Source organism: Leucopleurus acutus (genome assembly GCF_964270905.1).
Source record: "Leucopleurus acutus genome assembly, chromosome: 21".
NCBI lineage: Eukaryota > Metazoa > Chordata > Mammalia > Artiodactyla > Delphinidae > Leucopleurus > Leucopleurus acutus.
In genome coordinates this window covers 27,698,716-27,722,863 of record NC_139163.1, presented here as the reverse complement: position 1 = coordinate 27,722,863, position 24,148 = coordinate 27,698,716, and the positions used below count along the sequence as shown (strand labels likewise).

The 24,148-nt window shown below is 40.1% G+C and overlaps 1 protein-coding gene across 3 annotated transcripts in view; it reads right to left on the bottom strand.

The window, feature by feature from the left end:
* Positions 1-7,493: 7,493 nt before the first annotated feature.
* The window catches only part of UNC5D (unc-5 netrin receptor D), a gene marked incomplete at its 3' end in the record, with an annotated part of 590,911 nt that continues 574,256 nt past the window's right edge, over positions 7,494-24,148 (bottom strand). For all 3 annotated transcript variants that reach the window (XM_082863648.1, XM_082863647.1, XM_082863649.1), the window contains 2 exons: positions 19,926-20,104; positions 7,494-7,698 (listed from right to left, as the gene is read on the bottom strand). In XM_082863648.1, the coding sequence (XP_082719774.1) occupies positions 7,494-7,698; positions 19,926-20,104 (384 nt within the window). The remainder of the gene's footprint in view (positions 7,699-19,925; positions 20,105-24,148) is intronic.

The window sequence follows — 24,148 nt, the reverse complement described above, 5'->3', positions numbered from 1 at the left end:
TCAAATGCTACTGGTAGAGTGAGAATTTGATCGTGGACTCTGTTATCTATAGAAAATGCTAAATATTTTTTAAATGAATGAGTAACCCCTATCAGAGTAAGTTTGATCAGATTCTAACAAATGAATGTTGGCTACATCAAACAAACCTAGATTAGCCCAAAGTAGCTTTAATCCACTGAGAATTAGTTCTTAACTAGATAAAACATTTTTATAATTTTTAAAAATTATTTTGAACAGTTTATTACAGGTTGAAGCTGATCTGTTAAGTTTTCATCAGGACGAGCTAGTTGTATCCGGATCTGTATGCCAGCCCACAGCCTCCATCTAGTTAAAACTTGTTCTGACCAACTCAGATTGGATTTATTTGCTCTAATGATACAAGTAATTCTGAAATTTTTGGTGTGGTTCTGCCTCATCATACTAATTTACCTAGGTTAAGTTAATTAGAATCACTTAACATTCTATCAGTAACTTAAATACATTTTCATCAGCTTGAAAGCGCTGCCTACCTTAAAATGGTCAGAAAGAACAGTTGAAACCACTCACAGCCACTCTCTGAATATTCATACCCATTCCTGCTAAGTCCCATCAGATGATCCCCCAAAAGCTGAGGAAATGTTGCCTGTACTTCTCCCCTCTTAGAGCTCCATCATACCCAGTAGATCCATCATACACATAAAGGTGTTCAGAATCTAGAGTAGAGAATGATATTTCATTTTATTCTGTAGATTTCCAACTTGGGGAAAAAAACTGTTACCTTTCTGTGAAAATGGTTTAAAAAACCAAATTTGGAAAACACTTGGTTTAAGCCAACTTTTGACCTTTTCCTTGATAACCAACTAGTTGAAGCAGATCAGAAACCATCTTCTAGTAAATCATACTGTTTAAAATGGCTCCAACGAGTTGTAAGTAGTTACGATTGAATTCTTGGGAACTTCTGGCATTTTAAAAACCATTCAAAACAGATTCAGTCTGTGAAGATGTATTTGAAATGTGCAGCACTGTACTTGTTTTCTTAACCTTTTCCCGTGGAGAGGCAGAACACTTTCTAGAGTGCCTGTAAAAATGATGCAGGCATTTTGAGGAAAAAGATGAACGGTATCCCAGTTATGGTAGGGCGGGTATCTCAGAGTATATTAAACTATATCCCAGGGATAGTGGTATGTGTGTGCATTGGAGTGGAGTAGGAATATTTAGAAGATCATCTCAAAAAAAAATCATCTCATCTTTGCTTCCATTTGCCTCATTTTAAACTCCTTCTAGAGGACAGAAGGAGAAATTAGGTTCAATATATAGCAGGTATTAGGAAATTGACCTTGATGGGAAGGGCATTCCAGCCCCTGGCTGACTGTGGCAGGAGGTGTGTAGAGGGGATCCTCATTGGCAGTTCAAAGTTCCACTCGTGGAGTATCCTAAAATGTCAATAAAAGACTCTTTATTCATAAATAACTGATATGCAGTAATTTATGTCTGTACATTTATCTCGAAAAGTCTGTCATCATCCAGTTTTTTTGCAAACTCTACATAAAACATCCAAACCGTCCATTTTTGTTCAATACAATATAACACAGCTGTTTGGCATTACCAAATATATATGTATATATATTTATAGATATGTACATGTGCTGAAAAAGAAGCCAGTGCAGCCTTTTCTAAGAAGTCCATCCAAGTATTTACTGTACAACATTCAGAATTTACATTGATAATACAAGGCACAAAAAGTGTGGTATGAAGCCAAGGCCATGCTTTATTCAAACTCTCTCCTCTGGCTTGTTCACTCCTTCAGCTTCATGTCAAATTAAGTATTCAGTTCTGCTTTTTTTTTTTTTCCGGCTTTGAACACATCAAATGAAAGTTGAGAGTGGAATGGGTTTGAGATATGAGTCACTTGAAAGAGCTACCCTCCCCATCCCCGAGACACACACACACACACACACACACACACACACACACACACACACACACACACACACACACTTTCCCAAAATAAATAGAACAAAATGAAGTCTGTTTTTAAAATTCTTCCATACAGAAATGGAGGTAAACCATTACTCATATATATATATATATATATTTTTTTTTTTTTTTTTTTGAGTTTGGGTCAGGAAAATCAGCCAGTTTTCCTCTAACTGCTTATATTTGCAATATTTCTAGGTCGAGACTTACTGGATTGCATGCACCAATTAGATACAATTCTGAAGAATGGGAAATGTTAAGTCAGTCTTTATTCCAATTTAGAAAGGGAGAAAACTGTTTTCCTTACTGGAAAATTAATTCCCACAGATGGAGTGTTTCCCACCTTCTTATAGAGAAGTTTTGAACGGGAGTGGCCAGCATCATCTAGGGCGGGCCTTGGAAGGTGTTTCTGATTGAAATATTTTAGTCACCCTCTGTTAAGGCTTAAATGGAAGCCTCCTGGGAAGGGGTGAATCTCCCTTCAGTATCATCAGAGCTGCTAATGGAGGGATATTAGAATTATTAGATCTATTTCTGATTGCAATATCTGTTCCAGTAATGGGACAGCAGGCATGATATTCTGCTTACAAACTCCCCTCAAATATCATGATTCAATAGAATCACAGTCAAGTTTCTATCCTATATATCCAATTTTAATGGAATTGTATAATTTGTCCATTTTGGATGTAAGTAATGCTTGAGATAGGGAAATACTTTTGGGGTGAGCACAGTTTGAAGCAAAAGGACATTTTCACTGTAATCATGCCTTTTGTAAAATTATTTATCACACATTTCCATTCATGCAAAGAACTACATTACCAAATTTAGTTATGTATTTTCTAATTCAACTTTTTTGGGGGGAGAAAAAAGTACCCCTTGCTGAACTCAATAACAGGGATGGGGGGAGGATATTTTTAAGCTTAGGCTTAAACTTGAAGCTTACTGCCTTTTTCATCTTTGGGTTCAGATGGAGGGTAGATTCTAAGACGTAGACCTTAGTGTTACTGTCTTAAATCCACCTCGTGAAGACATTCCAAATCCATGATCTTCACAGAAGAAGGAAAAATCAAAGTAGCTGCTTCAAAAACCACAATTATTCTATGTGAGTTAAATTTCCTACTTCAGATCACAGTACTACACACTAGTGACTAACGGCCAGGTCTGATTTCCATCCCCTTTTCTCTTTTGAAAAAAATCACAGCATACAAATTGTCATCTCGATTTTGTTGATGAGACCGGAGCTGGGGATGTGAAAAGTCCATGGTAGACACTGGCTCTCCTAGAATTACTTTTGCAAAAAACACCACATGCTGTCAACACAGCCAAACAGCTTTATAACTGCAGCTTCTGAAAGAGTTTGGAAAGTAAAAACACAAAATATGCAACACATCTAAGATAAGTAACATTTTCACTTTGTGACATTTGACGAAATACACTTTTGCTTGTAGTTCAGGAAAATTCTATGCAGACGAAACAGTGGAAACGGCGGAAACGGTGGCCATTCAGCGTTTGGCTAAAGCATCGATTTTGCAAATACAGTGCTATGGTAACTAACACCAGAGGGATAATAAAATGTGTCACTATCTGTAGGACAGTATATTTTGTTCTCCCATTTGCTGTAGATGTCACGCCTAGTCCAGTCAATGGGAGTTACCAAGGATTCAGAACTCTGCAGTGTTTCGTGAGGAAACTTAATGAAAATGAGCCACACAGTGGGCTGGAAAAGCACGTTTCTCAGCTCCTTCACGGTTCCTGTGACCTTCAGTGTTCTGGAACAAAGACCCTCGAGAGAACTTCACCTTCAACACATCTGACTCAACACCTTTACAGAGGGACTAAGAAATTGAAGAGAAAATGGCCAAAAAGGAAAACCAAAAGCACATCAAAAGATTCTGTAATGTTTTGAAATTCACAGGTAGATTGGCCAGACGTTTGGCAAGTGGAGAATACCATCTTCAACCAACTATCTTTTTAATATTCTACCTTTGCTTATCAATCCAGATGTTGAGAATTTCTATCAAGGGAAACAGCTGCAATAAATCCAGAACTTTTAATCCAAAGAGAACCCTGTTTTAGTGATTGGATTTCACATCCTCTCTCAAAGTCAACTGAAAGGAAAATGACAAGGGGTGTGGCAAAGGAGAACACCTGCAGCTGAAGATAAAAATAACAAAAAAAGAGAAGTTCCCCTCCTTAAGGAGAACTGTGTCAATTCCTATTCATCTCTTACAAAAAGACCCTTAAAATTTTTGTGGCAGTACATCTGAATTTTATGAGACTTCCTGCACTGGTAAGGGAAGTTTGCCTTTAAATCCATAGAGTGAGCTTCCTTTTGGCTTAAAGAATTTTTAATGTAGGAGGACTGCACAAGCGACGCCGTAAAAACTATAAATTAACTTTAGAGACTGCAGTCTGGTTAAGCTGGGAAATGCAACATTTTGGTGGCATCCTTTTAAGTCATGTTTAAAGCAGGACTATTAGACTTAAATGCTTCTGAGGACTGAAAGATTTGGCATTAAGTGGGCTATTCTGTAAAAATTTGAAGTAACCTACCAAGTATGAAAGACCACCTTTAATTTCTTTTTTCATTTTGCACTAAGACAATAAGACTTCGAAAGTAAGCGCTTGGGCTGATGAGTGAGTAAGTAAATCTCTTTCAAGAGAGGCATTTGTGTTGTGATATGAAAATATTAAAATTGAACCAGGGTTTAGGTTACAGTGGGTAACCGCAAGTTCAAGTGCCAGCTAAGTCTATCTGATCTGCAGTTTCATGCTCCCTGCCCCCCGCCCCCGCGCGCGCACACACACACACACACACACACACACACACACACACACCTTGGTCTGTAAATCTCAAAAACATGGGTTCTCTTTGGAATCCTTTTGTAAAATACTGCATAATCCTGACATGCAATGGCCATAGAATCTCAAACTGTAGAAAACCTACAGAAATCCTACGTATGGTCCTAGCAGAAATAAGTAGGAGAAATGTAAAGAGGAAACAATGGACTGAAAGATGGATTTGAACCTTGGGCTGAAATCCGAGATGAATCATGTTCCTATGCTTCCTTTATCACTCAAAGTGATATGGTGATCAAGTGCATTTATTTATAAAACCCAGGCCAAAAAGAAAAGAATAAACACATGGGAGGAAATTCTAGACAGTCAGGGATTGATAATAAATTCTTATCTTAAAATAATCTAGATAGAATCTAGGGGAAACTAACATTTTTCATCTGTTTTAAAATATTAAAAATATATCAAAAATCTAAAAAAGATCTGTGTGGATTCACAGAATAGATAAAAACAATTATAAGGCCAATTAGAAGGGAAGAGGAAAAAAGGATAGGATGTTTAAAACAAAAATCCTCCAAGTTGGACAACAACATATGCTCTACACTGTACTTTCTATAAGTTCCTATTCATTATAACAGTTTAATGCAGATTCTTTCTGCATACCACCCATGCCAATCAACCCTCTGGTTTATTTTGGGTGGATGACCATCTACTTCCACTTCTATCTCAGAAATTATATCCCATCATTATGTTAGATGATTAACACTTTGATGCTTTCTGTCTTTTGCTCCCTAGAAGGAATAAACAAGTTGAGTATACTAGCAAAAAGGGTATTTTCCTGATCTAGTTATGGTATTTTGAAAATATGCTCAACAGTTCTAAGAGGACTTGTTTGTTCTGTATAATATGCCTTTGGTTCCTGAGAAAAGCAAGATGCTTTTTGAATTTCATGCAGCAAAGCCTTCCATCGATTACAGGGGACCTTCTATACCACACATTCATCAGAGAGAATGGCCAACACATTCAAGAGTTACTTCTTCAATGCCTTACCCAGGATATCATAAATTCAACCTATTTTAAGTCTTTTTCACTTAGGTGGAGATTCACAACATTTTTTTAAACATGGGATCTACAAAAACATTGTTTCACAAGTGGATCACATCCCTACTGCCAAGTACTCCCTACCTCCCCCATTCCCTGACTGTATTTATTCTAATGGGGCCAACCTCTAAGTAACTAATCAACCTTGTGGTTAATCAAGGTCCTTGACTTTGGTTATCCTGATTCTGGACAGCTAATTAAAACATCCACCAGAAGATATTCAGGAGTAAATCTGTTCATCTGTAGTCTACCAGGACATCTTGTCAAAAATGATTAAATAGGATAAAAGATGGAGTGAAGTGTTAAGATGGGGGTTGTGTATTATCTGCGGATTTCAATTCTCCACAGTATCACTGCCTCTCATTTAAAATGTTAAACAATATATTAATGGTCCTGGAAAGAAAGCATGCTTGGTGAGGTTGAATTATCAGAGCTTGAAGACTCCTTGAACAATGCATTTGGTTTCTCAGACATTGTGGTAGAGGCATCCCTCAGGTCTATGTACTCGGATATCATTTAGAGCAAAGACCATCTGCTAATTTCCCAAGAGGCAAAAGGAGGATGACCTATAGCCCCATGGAGAGATTCTGTGATAACATAGTACCAAAAGGCTAGAAAATTCAAGAACTGGATGGTGAAGGACAGTAAAACCCCTAATCCCTTCGTAACAACTGCGCTGGGGAACTAAATCAACATCTGCATCCTAGAATAACAGCTTAGTTGAGGCCTAAGGCATCTGCAGTTCACGTTTCCTTGGACCTGATTTGACCTCCCTTGTCTCTAAATCTGTATGATAAGCTGTGTTCTGATAGCTTTTGCAATTTGAGTGGCTTAGCTGGGAATAGAGATGGTCCTGCTTTGAGTTAGAAAATAATAAATTTCCATATTGAAAAGTCTATGCTCCTTGAAACTTTCCCCCTAGTGTAATTCATAAGGAAGGGGAAGAAAGAATGTGGATAGATTTGGTCCTCGGAGAAAATGAAGGAGGGGTAGGTACGCTGCTAGAGCTAGCTTGTGATCTCTCTACCTCTTGATCTTGTTTCCATTAAGTGGCTAGGATAGATAGGGAATTGGTGCTGGTGTGGTGTACTCAGATTCGAAATTCTAAATGCCCTCCTTGACGTTGTTGAAGTCCTACAGATGGGTTGGCAACCGTGTTTCACTTCTAAAAGCCACTTGACAATGACTGCTGGCATCCCGGATGCCAGTTGGTAGAAAACTCAGACAATCTGGTGCCAGAATCAGCTGGTACTTCGGGGCACATCATTAAAAACCTGTTGCAAAACATGCACTTATTGAATCTCTGCCTTCCCAGCTTTGCTGTAGCTCATCTTTTCCCACAGTTACTTTTATCTAGATGCGCCCTCACTTTTATCCTTGCCACTCCAAATCTGAGAAGTTCCTCAACTGTGAACCTGAGTGTGGCTTCAGAGGAGACACATATATTTAAGAGAGCTTGTACTTTTCCCTATTAACATATTTTACCTATATAAAATGCAATTTCTTCAATCAGGGATGCTCACTGATTGTAAATGAAGGCTGAATTCCCCAAATGCCACTGGGCAGAAACCGCCTCTTTCTTCCCCCTGTAAAGCAAATGTCCCGAAGTTGGCCATCACTCTCTCATGAGAGGAAGTGATCTAGAGTCCATTTTGCCTGCTGTAGCTGAAGTCGGCTTCATCCAGCTGGGATTCCTTAATGTTCGCGAGTTTCGTGTGTGTCCTCCCAATCTCTTCAAGGGCACAGGCCAGGGAGTCAAGGTCACCATCGTGCTGATGACGAGCTTCCCACAGGTTCAGAATGACGGCAGACGGGCTACTTTGTGTAGCAAAATAAGATAAATTCCTGGACAGAGAGTTAAATAAACGAAATGACAAAAATAGAAATAAAGGAACAAATACAAGTCACTATAAGGGAATTAAAAAGGAATTGGAACAGATATTATTAAAATAGGAATAAAGAGCTCCACGAACGCAGGTCTGGGGACAGTCCAGTTTGTATCCCAACGCTAAACTGAAACTGTACTTTGGAGGGTTACCAATGACCTTCTTAACCCTCCATGTCTTTTTTAGTCCTCACTTTCCTTGCGTTGTGTGTGTATACATGTACGTGTGTTTCTCTCTTGAACACCCTCTTGAAAAGCTCTACTTCATTAGCTTATGTGATGATATAACTCATTCCTTTTTTTTTTTTCCCAAAATATCTGACCCCTCTTTATGTCTCTCATGGTAAACCTAAGGGCTGTGAAAATTTTATCTGTGTCTTCTTGGGTTCGTATACTAAATGGAGTACTTATCAGCTCCAAGTGGACAGTGTCTAAGTCGGCATCTCCTGTTTTATAGGTTAATAATGAGCTAGTCACAGATCTCTGAATGACCTTGGGACTGCTCCAGTTAGAGATAGCTTTCCACTTCCTCAGACTCGGGGCATCAGGAATCCATTGGCCTCCATTCTAACTATAACAAATATCCCAGTAATTACAACCATCCTTCTAATCTCTCACACTAGGACATTTATTTCTGAGTCTTCTCTTTGTTTCTTTTTGACAAACTCATCAGCTTCACTCTTCCTCTCCATTCATACTATTTGTATTTAATTTATGCTCTATCATTTTACGACTAAATTCTAGCAGAAGCCTTATGGCTCTTTATTTCTCCAAACTCTCTAATGTACCTTGCATTCTATTTCATAAATCATCATATCTACTCCACTTGTTTTCAGTGCCTGCCTTGGTCTGGCATCAAACTAGCTCTGGTAATATATATATTTTTTCCCTCAATATTCTTTTCTCCTTTGAGCCATGAACACTGACTTAGGTAATACTTTGTTCTTGCTTTCCTCTAGTGTATTCTGTTCACTAGGAAATGCCCACTTTCCCTCTTTCCCCTCTGTTTATCAAGATCCTATACGCCTACAATGCCTGGATTGTAGATAATTCTCATGTCCTCTCAAAGTAATTTATTTCTTTTCTCAACTCTTTTTACGCTTCTGCTTAAATTTTCATGTGAGTAAAATGCTTATATATTCCATGTGTGTGACCTCTGCCTTCTCAGTGTGACTGCAGACACCTGAAAGAGAAGGGTCATAGCTAATCATTTTCTGATTCTACAACAGCACTTATAATACTATGACAGGTATTTATTCCATATCCATCAGCTGAGTAGTTGATTGCTAGGAGCTTGTTTCAGATGATATGGGCTCTTCAGTGAAAACAAATGATAACCCTTTGGACAATAACTTTGCTCTGATGAAGACTGAGACAACACAAAGGATTAAAAGGTCACAGCTTTTCACAGGTACTTTTGCAGCAGGGATAGAAATGTCACCTCTGGTAAAATTCTGATGAGTTGAAAAGATTTTCCAGAGTCAACCAAGAATTGCCTATTTTGAGGATGGTACAACTTTCTATCACCAGACTCGGCATATAATCACAAAGCAGACTCATGTAGCCAAGAGCAAGTGGAAGAGAAGACAAGCTCTTAAGGGCACGTTATCATTCACAAGCAACATACACACACAGTAATTCTGAGTGAATAAAGTGCTATTGTATTCAAAGGTCTTACGACACTACTTAAAGCTAGTTGGTTGCCAGATAGCATAAATATCAGGGTATGATATATGCTTTCCACTGCGTCTGAATCTTTAATTGAGAGAGGGAGAAGGCCAGCTTAAAACTATTCTCTCCAGTTTCTTTTCCTTTTATCTTTCCTTCCTTCTCCCCTTCGCCGCCCTCTCCATAGCTGGCCTTCGAATCAAATATAGTTATTTATTTCTCCACTAATAGAAATGGCAAAGCAAATGTTGCTTCTGTAGTTGAAGGGATCCTCGTTCCTTTTATTCAAAACGTTGTTTTGAATACTGCCACTTCCTTTTAGCTGTAGGGAGCTGTTTTGGGGGGACGTTGCTGTATCTCCTGGTCTGTAAATAGATCGGTACGCCCCAACCAACGTGCAGGCAGAATACAAACGGGAGGAATAGCTGAGAAAGAGGCAGAAACTGAGAGGCTGTGTGAGTGGATTCTGGGTGGGCTGTGTGATAATGTCTTTCCATGTCATTTATGAGAATAGACCATGGACACACATTGTTTCCTGGAGTGGGGAAATAATTCTTTATGCTCTCCATTGTCATTTCAAAAGAAAAATAATGCTGGCAAGCACAACAAAAAGAAGCACAGATTTCTCATAGTATTGAAGGTTTATATTTTGTATTTCCTACTGAACCACAATGGACTAGTGTCTGTTGGAGTGACTAGATCCTTGTGATCCTATTAACCCCAAAGCTACCCTTTATTCTATACCAGGGGTTGACAGACTATTTCTTTAAAGTTCCAGACAGCAAGTATTTTTGACCGTAGGGGCCACATCTGGTCTCTGTAGCAGCTACTCAACTTTGCCATGGTAGTGTGAAATGGCCATAGACAATACATAAGTGAATGTGCATGTCTGTGTTCCAATAAAACTTTATTTAGAGACACTGAAATTTGAATGTCATACACTTTTCACATGTCACACCATATATATCACTCTCGTTTTGTTTATCCTCCTGAAACCGTTCTAGCTCTGGGGCTATAGAAAAGCAGGTGCTGGGCCAGATTTAGCACCCAGGTCATGGTGCTGACCACGTTCCATGTTGTCTTATAACCCAAACTAGATTTCCAGACATACTAGCAATTTCAGAGAAGATGAGATTGAACTTTCATTTTGTGCTGCATCTGAAAATAAGCACCTAGAGGGTGAACGTTGCTGGGTCCTCAAGCTACGTGTCCTGCCCCAAGCACTCTGAGACCTTTATCCTTGGTATCATTTGGGGAGCTTTGACATTTCAGGACATGAGAAGAAGATCTGGGCATGAAAATGCAAAAACAAAACTTGAGGAGAGGCATACAGACTATGTTTTGGAGGTTGTGATGAATCCTTGTCCCAACATGCTATTCAAAATATTCATGAATCCAGTTGCAGTGTGAAGGTGTTTTAAGTGCACCTGCCTAGAAGAAGAAGAGAAGAGCTGGAGGATGACTCTTGCCAGCCACTTGGTTCTGAGAAGTCCTGCAAACGCCCCGATTTGTAGACTAGGCACCCAGGCCAACAGGAAGCTAAATGATCAAAGAGGCAGAAATAGAACTCTCCCTTGGCATAGATCTCTGAACATACTGTAGCAAGTGAAATGTGCTCCCCAAAGCATGTTCCAGATTGATGCTCTGAATTTATACAAGTGCACTCGGCAACACACACAAATCTCAAATTCCACTTAATGTTAGTAAATACGCGTAGGAGCATATCAGCCTTATTAAAAATGATTCAGTCAGCTTTGTGATAAACAGACATCCTATCAAACTACACTTACTTGTCTACACCAGAAGAATTAATAGACAAAAGACACTAAAGTGCTAATGCTCTAGGCTATTTCTCAAACACAGTTGGGTTATTTTACTGCTTACATGTGTGCAAATGCATTATGAGTTTTTTGAAAATTGGCATACCCTATATCCATTTGGTTCTCTCCATACCTCCCTTTTGAAATTCTTTTGATCCCAATCTGTGTGACCCATTTCTCTTCATAATAATGCTGGTGCATTTGGACACCAGCAGGTAAATGCATCCACAATTCAGGGAACATTGTTAATACTAGAAAGTAGAATTCATAGCAATAGTTGATTTCCTGAGTCTTTGATTATTATTATTTTTTTTTGAAATGAATAAAGAACATTTGGCAAAAGCAGTCATCTTGAAATTCCGGTGGATGGCTCAAAACAAAACAATTTTTTCCTTTCTCTTTAGAAAACGTTTAAAGAAGTAGATGTTTATTATGCTTGCCTTAGACGCTTCATAGTGTTACTTCTTTATGCACTGAATCTTTTGTCATAGCCTTTTCAAATTCTGATCGACTGAGGTAATTCTGAAAAATAAGATTTATTTTTTTGTGGTTCATAAAGATGCTGCATACTGTGTACATAAGATTATTTACTCTCTAAATTTAAAGAATTTACTTTAGAATCATCCTGTGTCTTCAGTTTATTTGTCCTAAGTCCTGTAGACTCAGTGACTCCATCTTTTTCTTTGGAACTCTCACTGAAAAAGTCCAGATGAACTAAAAAACCACATGCTACAACAGCTGAATAGATTTATCCATGTAAATTCACTGAGTAGTAATAGTTAATTAAGTTTAATTTCGTTCTGTTGAGCCTACATGCTTTCTATTCACCTGAGCCCCTGAGGAGTTGTTTTATTACTATGATTAATTTCTTCTTTCTGAGACTTCCTTATCTGCGCTGTCCCCCAGCCCAATTAAAATTCCATTCTTTATGTGGAAGCCAGGGCAGAATTGGGAACATGAATCTTTAGCAATTTCACTAGCTAGACAGAGGCCAACTTATAATGGTGTATATGGGTCAACCACCAAATTTTTATACAGAATCTCAGTTTTCAAAATACATCTTCAAATGAATGACCACATTAAACTAATAACGAAAATTAGGTTATTTCGAGAATTTCTGGAAATAGTTATTGTGCCATCTGTTTTCTTTTTTGGGTACAAAGAGGAAAAGAGAATCGAGGACCATGATAAAATGCTGCCATATAAGTCTTTATATACTCTTGAAGTGCAGGGCTCATGTTATGGAAAGGAAAGGTGTCTAGGTGTCCAGTGTGAATTGAAAGATACCACCCTTTCTTTAGTACTTGAAAGCAGTATTCAAATACAAATGTCTTAGGGAATAGTAACATCTAAATCCTCAGTCAGTTAACAAAAAGATTAGATAACAGTAACGGGACGGGGGCACAGGTCTGAGACTCTGTCTGAGCCCTGGGGACATGCACGCAGGAAGAGCTACCAAGGGCACGTGCGAGCTTAAAGCTGGAGTCTGCCTGCTTAGGGTCTTAGTTCTGTCTGACTATGTGTGGCCTATAAGGGACTCCCTTTCATTCTGAATTCCAGATAACAAAGCTTTTATCTTAGTTACTCAGAGCCATGCTACCAGGGGGCTGACATGCCTATTTGAAAGCTGTAAGCTCTTCTTTGTAACTAATGGTGAGAATGAATTTCCTCTGTAATAAAACCTAGCAGGGGACCGACCACATCTGCACTGCAGCCTAACATCCTTAGCACAAGAAGACGCCTCATCCCAGGTACATGCCATACTTTCATGCAGAATTTAGGATGTCACCCAGCACTTCCAAGTACAAGGGAGCACTTGCACCTGTAACATTCAGGCCGCAAGTATGTTTCTATTCTATAAGCTGTTGCCATTTATATCTAAGTCAACTTTTTTTTTTTTTTTTAAAAAAAGCATCTTTGAAAAATATCTTCCTGGTAGGTTGGCAGCATAGAAAGTGAAAACCAAGTTAAACTGCCTATAATAAATTGGGAGACATCATTACAAGAACGGTGCATAGTCCTACTGTATAGTACCAAATAGGGAACTGAAACATAGTCATAATGAAAAAAAAATTAATATCCCCGCTATCATCATAATTGTCTCATTTAATGAAAGCCTCTTATGTGACCAAAACCAACCCTCCCTATGGTTCTTTAAATGCAAATAGAAGAGAAAAGCCATTTCTACTGGACAGCGGTAACTGGACCACAGCATAAGCATTTGGTCCATTCCTCAAGCTTTCATCCCCAAACTTCATCCTCACTGGGTATTCAACAAACAGCAGAGAGCAGCTTTCAGGATAAAGCAAGTCTGGTTCACGTCCTAAAGATTAAGCAAAAGATGCTTTGCCATTATGTCACCTCTGCCTATTGCCCCCCTGTGCCTTCAAGTGGAAGGAAGCTGGTATGGGAAACCCAAAAGGAAAAGATACAGGCAGTTGAAAACAGGCTGAGTTCCACTCTGCCGTGCCCCAAAGGTGGTACATTAATTCTTTTGGACCAATGAATTTGGCAATAAAATTCCCCTCATAGTTCTTCCTTTTGCCTATTTCATTATCTGGCTCCTGAAAGGGACCAGCAAGGATTCTTCCTTCTTTGGAAAATATATGTTAGCCCTGGAGCCTTCAGAACCCGCTGTGGGTTTCCAAACAGGAATAAAACCAGTTGTCGACTCTCGTTTTCAATTCTCCAGTTTCATTCCTGATAAGGCTCTGACAGTTTCTCATATTTGGCAATGAAAGGCAATGAAAACTGCAAAATCAAAGCTCAACTTTTCTTTGTATTGGGATATAGCATAGAAAAATACGTCTCCTTTAATGTTCCTCTTCAATAACGTTGAGACAGTTTCAAGAATCCTGAGGGTAAAGGAGAATGACCACTATTTGTTCCAAGAGAAAAGACCAGAGTGCTAATCCTGAAGGGGGAAAGGGAGAAATATTGATATCTTTCCTTTTGCAAAATACTCAGTGTGTTTCAATAAAACCTCACAAATAATCGCAAAGAAATAGTTAAGCACTTTATCAAAGGACTCTCTAATGAATTGGGCAAAATCCTTCCCGTAATTTCATTTTCTCAAAGTATGAAAACATCACATCCGGGGATTGTGACTTTGTCAGCTTTTCCAGGTCTCTTTGAGACAGACCCGTGAAGGGGATTATTTTGGCTATAAAGGGGCTTGGGCATGTCCATCTTATCTGAAAACTACATTAGCTTAAAGGAGGGAAACCTAGTCCTTCAAAGACCAAGGCAAACTTGCCCCTTGTCACCACCCCTGCAGCTTAGAGTGGGAGCGCGACTTTGGTTCTCTTGGAGGGATATACACAGCTTCTCTCCCTTATTGCCTTTAGGAGAAACACCTGCCACTTATAAACTATATACAGTTTGTTCATGGCCAAATTGGCCCTAGGCTGTCTTCAGATTCATATTAGTAGGCAGTTTCATGAGTCCCTAACTTAAGTGGAACGAAGCCTGAACACCCACCACTTGGCTGTGTTGGGTCCCTCTGGCTTCACACTGAGGGCTCTTCAAATCCAGACTCTGCACAAGTCCATTGGGCCAGAACCAGAAAATCTGATTTGAGCTTTATCGTATTTTGCCTCCAAGGATCTGTGTGATGAATGCTATCTTCCTGTGCATTAATTCTCCTTAGAAGAGTCATGAATATTGATTTTTGGAAATGGCAGCCTCACATCCATTTTTATTATTTAAAGGTTAGGATGTGTTTTCTAGCCTCTAGTCTGCAGAGCCCAGACAGCTTCATTTGGTGTAATCCTAGCAAATCCCAAAACACAGGAGTGAAAATATCTAGTCTCACGGGTCCCTGAGTGACCACCCTTGGCGGTCTGCCGGTGAAGCAGGCATTCTGTATATATTTTGTAATCACTTTCTCTCACTTTTTTCCTCCTCCTTCCTTCACCCCAAAAGAAAGCTGGCCCCGGGACTTCCACTTCTAGTGAATTCTCAAGAGTTACCCAGACAGATTAATAAACTGTCTTGCAACCTTCCTCTGTCCTTTCCCACTGCCCTCTGGCCATTCACTGTTCCTGTGTATCCAATTAAGAGGGCAGACAGAAGGAATAAAAGGATTTGACCTCGACTGAGAAGATTCTGCTTCTCATTAGAGGTCCTGTTAAAAGATTTGGTGGAAAAACAAGTTACTGCAGCACTGCTGATCGGCCATGAAGTTTGAGAAATTTCATTTGCTCATGATTTCTCTAGCATCACCCAAAAAACATCAACATCCAAAATACATTTGAACTGTTTTACCCAACTGGCCAATAATAACTAGGTTTCTCTGGCAGTGCTTACGCAGTTTCAAACAAGTGTACTGTTATGAGAAACTGTTAATAGGTGTGGTTCATCTCCTCCTTTCCATCTTGGAATCCTTTCTTCCATTTTGGTCACTTCCCTTCTCATCCTCTTGTATCTCATGCACTTTATCCAGCATCTGTTCCCACGGCAACTTGGTCAAGCTGGCTATGTTTTCACAAGGGTTTCTGGAATATGAAAATCATGAGGCCTTAAAGAAGAATGATTCAATAGTAGAATTTCAGGTGCTGAAGGATAGGACTCCTCCACAGTGTCGGCCATGTAACCTGCTCTCTTTTGAGACCAACTTGCAAAATCCTTTGACGCTTAATTCAGTTCTATTAGGAGGCAAGTTTTTTGTTTGTTTGTTTATTTATTTTGTGGTACGCGGGCCTCTCACTGTTGTGGCCTCTCCCGTTGCGGAGCACAGGCTCCGGATGCGCAGGCTCAGCGGCCATGGCTCACGGGCCCAGCCGCTCCGTGGCATGTGGGATCCTCCCGGGCCGGGGCACGAATCCGTGTCCCCTGCACCGGTAGGCGGACTCCCACCACTGCGCCACCAGGGAAGCCCCAGGAGGCAAGTTTTTAAGGTCAAGTATACTATCCAAAGAAAAAGTTCATGTCATTCATTCAAGACAAATTTCTTGAATTTCCCCGAACTAGACAGTACTATCTAGGTATGTCTAACTGTAATTAAAAAATAAAGAAGTATCATAAAAATACAAAGCGCTATGGAAGTTTAGATATGGAAGATTACTTCTAGCTGAAGCAGTTGGTTTCTGATATTATTTAATTTGTTTAGTTCTCAGCAAAGCTCCCCACCATCTACTCCTACATGATCAACTCTTTATTAGTCCCACCTACCTACCAATCACCTGTGACCAAGAGCATTGAAGAGGAGAGTTATTGCAGCTGGATTTGTAGAATAAATGTGCAATCTCAGCTCTAAAATGCAGCAAGCATGGACTCTGAGTAATCGTCAGTTTGCCCACAGAAACTGTAATTGCAACTGTTAACTATGACATTCTTTGCTAGGCTGTGTGCCTTATTTATCCTAATCGATATGCCAAGCAAGTTGCAGAGCCACCTGCGTTGCTGCCTTAAGTGCACCCACTGACATGTCTCACATTCTAAGCCTTTAACTTCCTATTTTATGTATCTTCTCTCCTATTCAGATCTAAGTAGAAACTTGTTAGGCAAAAAGGCAAATTATCATCAGTGACATTTGCATTTACCGAAAGGAGAACATTTCCACTGGCAACACGATAACAGTGAATGTTTCCTTCCACTCCCTTTGAAAGTGCTTCCTTCATGGTTTGAGGGCTGTTGCTTTACTAGCTTTTCACTTTTGGAAACTGAAGGGAAGGGGAGAGTCAGGTAAAGGTGCTGTCACAAGATCACGGTAGGTGAATTCCCTAATAGAAGACCGACTCTGTGCTTTGCGATCGTCTTTCTCTCGTGATCCCAGGGTTGATGAAATCTCAAGCTATCCAACAGCTTTCTTACCCAATAATACCGGCATATTGACAACGTCAGATTCCTGTGTTTTAACACACATTAATGATCACATTAGTGACTGATGATTATGTAGTATAATAAGTACGATATTATTTGTAGCCCTAAGAGAGCAAGCCCAGTGATTTGGGATTACACAATAAGTTGTGACAGTTTAATCTGAAAAGCTCCTTCATCTCTGTCCCGTATGTTTCTTCCCATGTAGGAGAAGATACATTTCTGCTACAGTAGTGGAAACGTTTAATGAACTTGACAATTTCTGCAAAATGAGAGTGGGGATTAGCTGACATGGTGCGAGGTGATTTTCCATCATCTTTCTCTTTTGGCTTCTCTGAATATCTTCGTGGCCATCTCTGCCGGAACAACACCAGCTTGCAGAAAGGGGCCTTAACCTGTGCCTTAGCTTAGCCGCAGGTGTAACTCTAACTGCAGCCATAGGTCCTATGAAAGTTTTACTAAATGAGAGCAGACTCGTTTAGATGAGGGGTCAGCAGACTATGTACTGTAGGCCAAATACATTGCTTCCTTTTGTAAATAATGTTTCTTGGGACACAGCCCCGCCTGTTTAGATATTTCCTGGGGCTGCTCTCACACCGCAGAGGCAGAGTTGAATAATTGCTGAGTAGTTGCAATAGATCATATAGGGCCTAAACTGTTTACCGTCTCTGGTTCTTTAACAGAAAGAAGCCTGCTAACCCCTAGTTTGAATCGTTCTTACTCCATAATGAGACTCCTGTTGGAGAGTTAAGCTAGAGAATAAAGAGGAAGGAAATGCCATTCACTGAAGGGGAATATGGTAACTGAGTAAGGGTTAAAGATGAAACCTTATTTAAATACAAAGATTCCGTGCATTCATGCTATTCTAACTTGCTGTTAATTGTGAACATTTCAAAGGGACTAACTAGCATTTATTTAAAATGGACATTTTCTTAGAACCATATTAGAAACTTTCCATAAAGTAGGTTGTTTGAATTTTGTATACTAAGGACGTTTAGGCTTTCCTGGAGAGAGGGGTCTTAGGGGAAAACAAAAGCAAGCAAAAGCAAACAGGCACATCCCATGGTTGCCTTTTTTGACCCCCAACATTGGAGGGGACAAGCGTGCTCCTGTGTAGCTATTTACTGCTCATTAGAGCCCAGACACAAAAGGATGCTAACCTTAGTCTCCCAGTTTGAAATGCGTTTTCCCTACTGTGCAAGGTCAGAAACTGATGGCTTTGGAGGCAGCCTGTGTAGTTCTCGTATGTTTACTGGAAGTGGAGAATAAAATGAACAAGGCAGGAACGTGCACACGCTTCTTTAGCAAATGAAGGCCAGCAGCCGTGAGTAGGTAGATACTTTGTGGCAATTACTTTCTTGCAAGTGGTGAATTAAAAATCATAAACTCTTATTGCCAGACTGGATTAGAGAGTTAATGTAGTTTGAATTCTATGAATTGCATCTGTAGAAAAAGTAACATAGGGATGGTAAGTGATGTGTTTGGGCAGACTGGTATTAGCTGTAGAACCAGAACAGAGCTTCTGAGTCCCTGCCCAACGTTCACTTTCCTTTCTTTAGACCAAATTCTGTCCTCTGGCTTAGTTTTTCATTCTTGTCCCCAGGTTGATCAGAAAGCGAACCTGACATAGTGATGGTGTTCATAGGTTATACATGACACATCTCATCCTTTATCAAAGTTGCTGGGAAAAATTCAACCGAATTTTTTTCCCCTGTACCCTCAGACATTTTTGTATTCTCTCATTTTCACCACCTGCCTTTTTCAAGAATGTGTTCGTTTTGGGCCTGCCTGTCTGTAAATTCCATTTTCTCTTACGGCCATGGCTTCTCTCTTGATTTTCCTCTCTGAGTCTGACTGCTTTCTAGTTGGGCCCTTCGTTCTTGGCTTCCGGATCCCTTTTGAAACAGGGAGCAGCCCTCTATCCTTTCTTGGCAGACATCTACCTTCCTTTCAGAGAAGAAAGAGTCAGGTAGGATGTCTGTGAAAACAAAGAACAAAAAAAAATGGAAATGACAGAGTAAGCCGAACAGTGAGAAAAATAAGGCTTTGTCTCAAAAGACATAAAAAGTACCAAAGGAAAGGGAAGGAAAAGGGTGCTGGGAAAACTTGTTCTCTTTTCATTCTGGGGTTTGCGGGGTGGGTTAGTGAGAGAGGAGATCCTATTTGTCAATGCCTTTTCCCCACCAGTCATCCCTCAAGCTGAGCCCTAACTGGCCTCCCCGTCAGTGCTGCTCTGAATAGCATCACCGCTGCTTTTTCTCATCAAAGTACGAGCGCCCACTATGAATCTCTCTATTCTCCTTTCAACTCAACCACAACAGTAGCCCAGTAATGAATAGTGTCGGTTTAAGCAGCAGACCTTTGCTTTTGCTTGTTTAATGCCCTCCGCCTTCAGACATGAGAGGTATCATCTCAAACTTCCTTTTTTATATTCACGCACCCACTTCTTCAGGCTGAGCGTATCCTTATTAGGGGTTAAATAACACTTAAGGTTACCCGATGGGAGGGAGGAGGTGTGAGAAACTTGCTTCTTTGTTTCTCCATCACTGTCTCAAGACTCTGGGATCCCTCACCAGCACCAAGATGACCAAGTCTAAACCTCCATTATGGTGGCCCAATTAGCAAACCTGGAGATGGGACCAGGACTCAAGTAGGACTTTTCCGTAACGTCCCCAAAGGCAGAGTGGGGTGGCAGGAAGGGCCACACACTGTGTCATATTTTTGTTCTTTTCCCACTTGCTTGTCCAGATTTCACATGAAATACAGCCAGAGAAATCCATACAGATATCAGGGTCTGGAAACCACGTAGATACACCCGCCCCATTTTAGTTTTCAAGCTCTTTTAGTAAAATCCTCTTTTTGAAGTTGCCCCCAGTTACCTGTTGATGCTGTTTTTCTGTGCTAACATCTGCCAGTCTTTGCCTTTGGCATTGGGGGTGTCAAATGTAGCACAAATCCGCTGTCTGATGGAGTAGGGAATTTTGAAGGCTTTGGGGCCAGTCTGTGCAGGGAAAGTGCTGTCCTCTTGTGCAAAGAAAGTGATGGTCTCTCTTTCATTCTATAAACAAAATAAGGAAAGCAGGATCAGATCTAAGTAGAAGCCTTACTGGTCAACACTTTTATTTTTTTAAGAGAAGTTGTGTTAACACACATGCAAAAAATGCTTGCCTGTTGTGATGGAGTCTATAAAATACACTGACAGGTTCCCCTCTCTTCTAAAACAGTAAATAATGTCTCTAGTAGCCTAGGAAACCGTGTACTGGAGCTTTCAAAAGCCTCTTCCACTCAGGGAAGTCACAATCTTCAGCTTCCTACATCCAAGGAGGTGTCAGGTGAGAGCAGAATTAGATTTTTTTTAATTCTCAAAAAAAAAAAAATCTAGAATCAGTAGGAAGAAGCTTCCAGATGACAGATTTCAGTTCACTGTAAGGAGACCTTCTGAGAGTCAGAGCTGATCAGAGAAGAATGCGCTGATCAAAGGAGCTGGCTGGGAAGCCACGTGTCAGGAAAGCTACAAAGGGGACCTGATTGTATGTTGATCATTTTCAAGTTTGTGTTTCTCCCAGGCCTCAAGTGTGATTCTATAGGAAATATTTTGGTTTTGTTTCAGAATTAAATTGCTTTTGTAAAATGGGAGTCAGCGACGAGACCTGGACTAGCCGGCGGAGTGCTGCAGGCTGGAGAGCTTCTGCCTGCTGTCTGCCCACTCTTCTGACTTAAGAGCTGTCCAGTGAGGATTAGTTATGCATCATAACAATTAGATCATCATATCCAACGTGAAATCACACATCCATCCATCATATCAGAATAGCTGCTGAAAGTTTATATGGACTAACAGAATTTTAAGGCTTGAAAGGCAGCTGAATCACTCCCGTGATTAGGATGGGATACAAGGCAAAAGGGATTCTGCAAGTCCCTAATCAGTTGACTATGCATTGACGAAGAGAGATTTTTCCGGGTGGACCTGACCTAATCAAGTGGCTCTTAAAAGAGAGAAGATGCAGCTCCTATCTGGAGGTATCTCTCCTGCTGGCCTGAAAGAAAGCAAATAGCCACGCTGTGAACTGCCTATGGTTGGGGGTGGGAGGGGCTGAAGCTAGGAACTGAGGGTGTCCTCTAGGAGCTGAGAGTGAGCCCTATCCAACAGTCAGCAAGAAATTGGGGACTTCAGTCCTACAGCCACAAGGACCTGAATTTGTCAACAACCCTAATAAATGTGGGGACAGACCTCTGAGCTCCAGATGAGAATGTACTGCTGCCACCACCACCTTGACCTCAGCCTTGTGAGATCCTGATCAGAGGACCCAGTTAGGCCATGCCTAGGCTTCTGCCCTCAAAAAAGGTGGGACAGTAAGCGGGTGGTGTTTTTTTCTGATAGATTTGTGGTAATTTGTTATGCACGAGAAGAAAACTAACGCAAAGGGAAATTAAAACACAAAATCTGAGGTCGGGTTAAGGGACTAGTTAGCACTGTTTAAACGCCAAGAAACTATCCTTTGCATTAGGAACTTGTCGACTTGGGCTGTCCTTTAAGTCAACACGTGCCCTTCCTGAACTGCCCCTGTGAGCTTCCCCTGATGTTTTTCTGACCTTTTATACATCTCCTTCTGTGGACACCACAGCCATGGAAGCCCTTCTTGGCAGGGTCCAGGCTCATGGAACTTTAAGCCTTCAGACTTGGTGTGTCTTACATCTTCAAAAATCTGTTAATTGAGGAAACTAGTTCATACAAAGATCTTATTAATGAAGATAATGTGTTTTGTCTTTCTGTAACCATTCAACACAGTTACATAAGGGGGGATGTTTTGGAAACACAATGCCTTAACCCAGTATTCCCACAGGGCATCTCAGAAGATGTTCCAAGAGAGAGCAGTCATGTGGTCAAATACTTTTTGGGAAATGCTGCACCTTATGTCTTACTCTTGGAACTTCAAAGTACATGTGATCAGATTAAACAGATTCTACTTACTGGTTTTAGTTCTATTCCCTGGACTATTATAGAACAACGCTCATCAAAATTCATCCAGTTTTGGAGGTTAGGATGGACTAACAGAAAAAGTGTGGTTTTCAGAGTCAGAAATGTCTTGCTGTGGAGTATAAGTTCACATTTCGTAGCTCAGTGACCTTGGATGCTACAGGACTTCCCTCGGCCTCAATTTCCTAATCCGTCTTTGACATTTTTTATAGACTCCACAGGGGTATCAACTTTGGTAGAAGTTACCCAGGTAATTGGTGCCAGAGCTAAAACTAGAATTCCGATACCCTAATACCTTTACCAGGACTCACTTCACTACATCACCCTGCATCAAGACAAGTACCAAAAATCCACAGAGCAGGGTGGTTCAGAAAAACGCTCTCTGAGTGACATTAGCTTTGTATTTCAAGAATTAAGAGTAGTAGAGCTTCATGGAGGAGGCATGTGAGTTGACCTTGAAGGATAGGTAGCTATTGAGTGAACAGAAATTGTTCTGTAGTAAGCAGTTATTTTGAGCAGAGTAGTCAATTCCTTTCTTTTTTTTTTGCCTTTATTTTATATATTATTTTATATAGCAAGTTCTTATTATCTATTTTATACATATTAGTGTATATATGTCTCCCAATTCATCCCCCCCACTTTACACCCTTGGTGTCCATACGTTCTCTACATCTGTGTCTCTGTTTACACCTTGCAAGCCAGTTCATCTGTACCATTTTTTTGGATTCCACATATATGTGTTAGCATACAGTATTTGTTTTTCTCTTTCTGACTTACTTCACTCTGTATGACAGTCTCTAGGTCCATCCACCTCACTACAAATAACTCAATTTTGTTCCTTTTTATGGCTGTGTAATATTCCATTGTATATTTGTACCACATCTTTATCCATTCGTCTGTCGATGGGCATTTAGGTTGCTTCCATGACCTGACTATTATAAATACTGCTGCAGTGAACGCTGGGGTGCATGTGTCTTTTTGAACTATGGTTTTCACTGAGTATATGCCCAGTAGTGGGATTGCTGTGTCATATGGTAATTCTCTTTTTAGTTTTTTAAGGAACCTCCATACTGTTCTCCATAGTGGCTGTATCAATTTACATTCCCACCAACAGTGCAAGAGGGTTCCCTTTTCTCCACACCCTCTCCAGCATTTGTTGTTTGTAGATTTTCTGATGATGCCTATTCTAACTGGTGTGAGGTGATACCTCATTGTAGTTTTGATTTGCATTTCTCTAATAATTAGTGACGTTGAGCAGCTTTTCATGTGCTTCTCGGCCATCTCTATGTCTTCTTTGGAGAAATGTCTATTTAGGTCTTCTGCCCATTTTTGGATTGGGTTGTTTGTTTTTTTAATATTGAGCTGCATGAGCTGTTTATATATTTTGGAGATTAATCCTTTGATTCATTTGCAAATATTTTCTCCCATTCTGAGGGTTGTCTTTTCGTTTTGTTTATAGTTTCCTTGGCAGTGCAAAAGCTTTTAAGTTTCATTAGGTCCCATTTGGTTATTTTTGTTTTTATTTCCATTACTCTAGGAGGTGGGTCCAAAAAGATCTTGCTGTGATTTATGTCAAAGAGTGTTCTTCCTATGTTATCCTCTTAAGAGTTTTATAGTGTCTGGTCTTACATATAGGTCTTCAATCCATTTTGACTTTATTTTTGTGTATGGTGTTAGAGAGTGTTCTAATTTCTTTCTTTTATATATAGCTATCCAGTTTTCCCAGCACCACTTACTGAAGAGACTGTCTTTTCTCCATTGTATATCCTTGCCTCCTTTGTCATAGATTAGTTGACCATAGGTGCGTGGGTTTATCTCTGGGCTTTCTATCCTGTTCCATTGATCTATGTTTCTGTTTTTGTGCCAGTACCATATTGTCTTGATTACTGAAGCTTTGTAGTATAATCTGAAGTCAGGGAGTCTGATTCCTCCAGCTCCATTTATTTCCCTGAAGACTGCTTTGGCTCTTCGGGGTCTTTTGTGTCTCCATACAAATTTTAAGATTTTTTGTTCTAGTTCTGTAAAAAATGCCACTGGTAATTTGATAGGGATTGAATTAAATCTGTAGATTGCTTTTGGAAGTATAGTCATTTCACAATATTGATTCTTCCAATCCAAGAACATGGT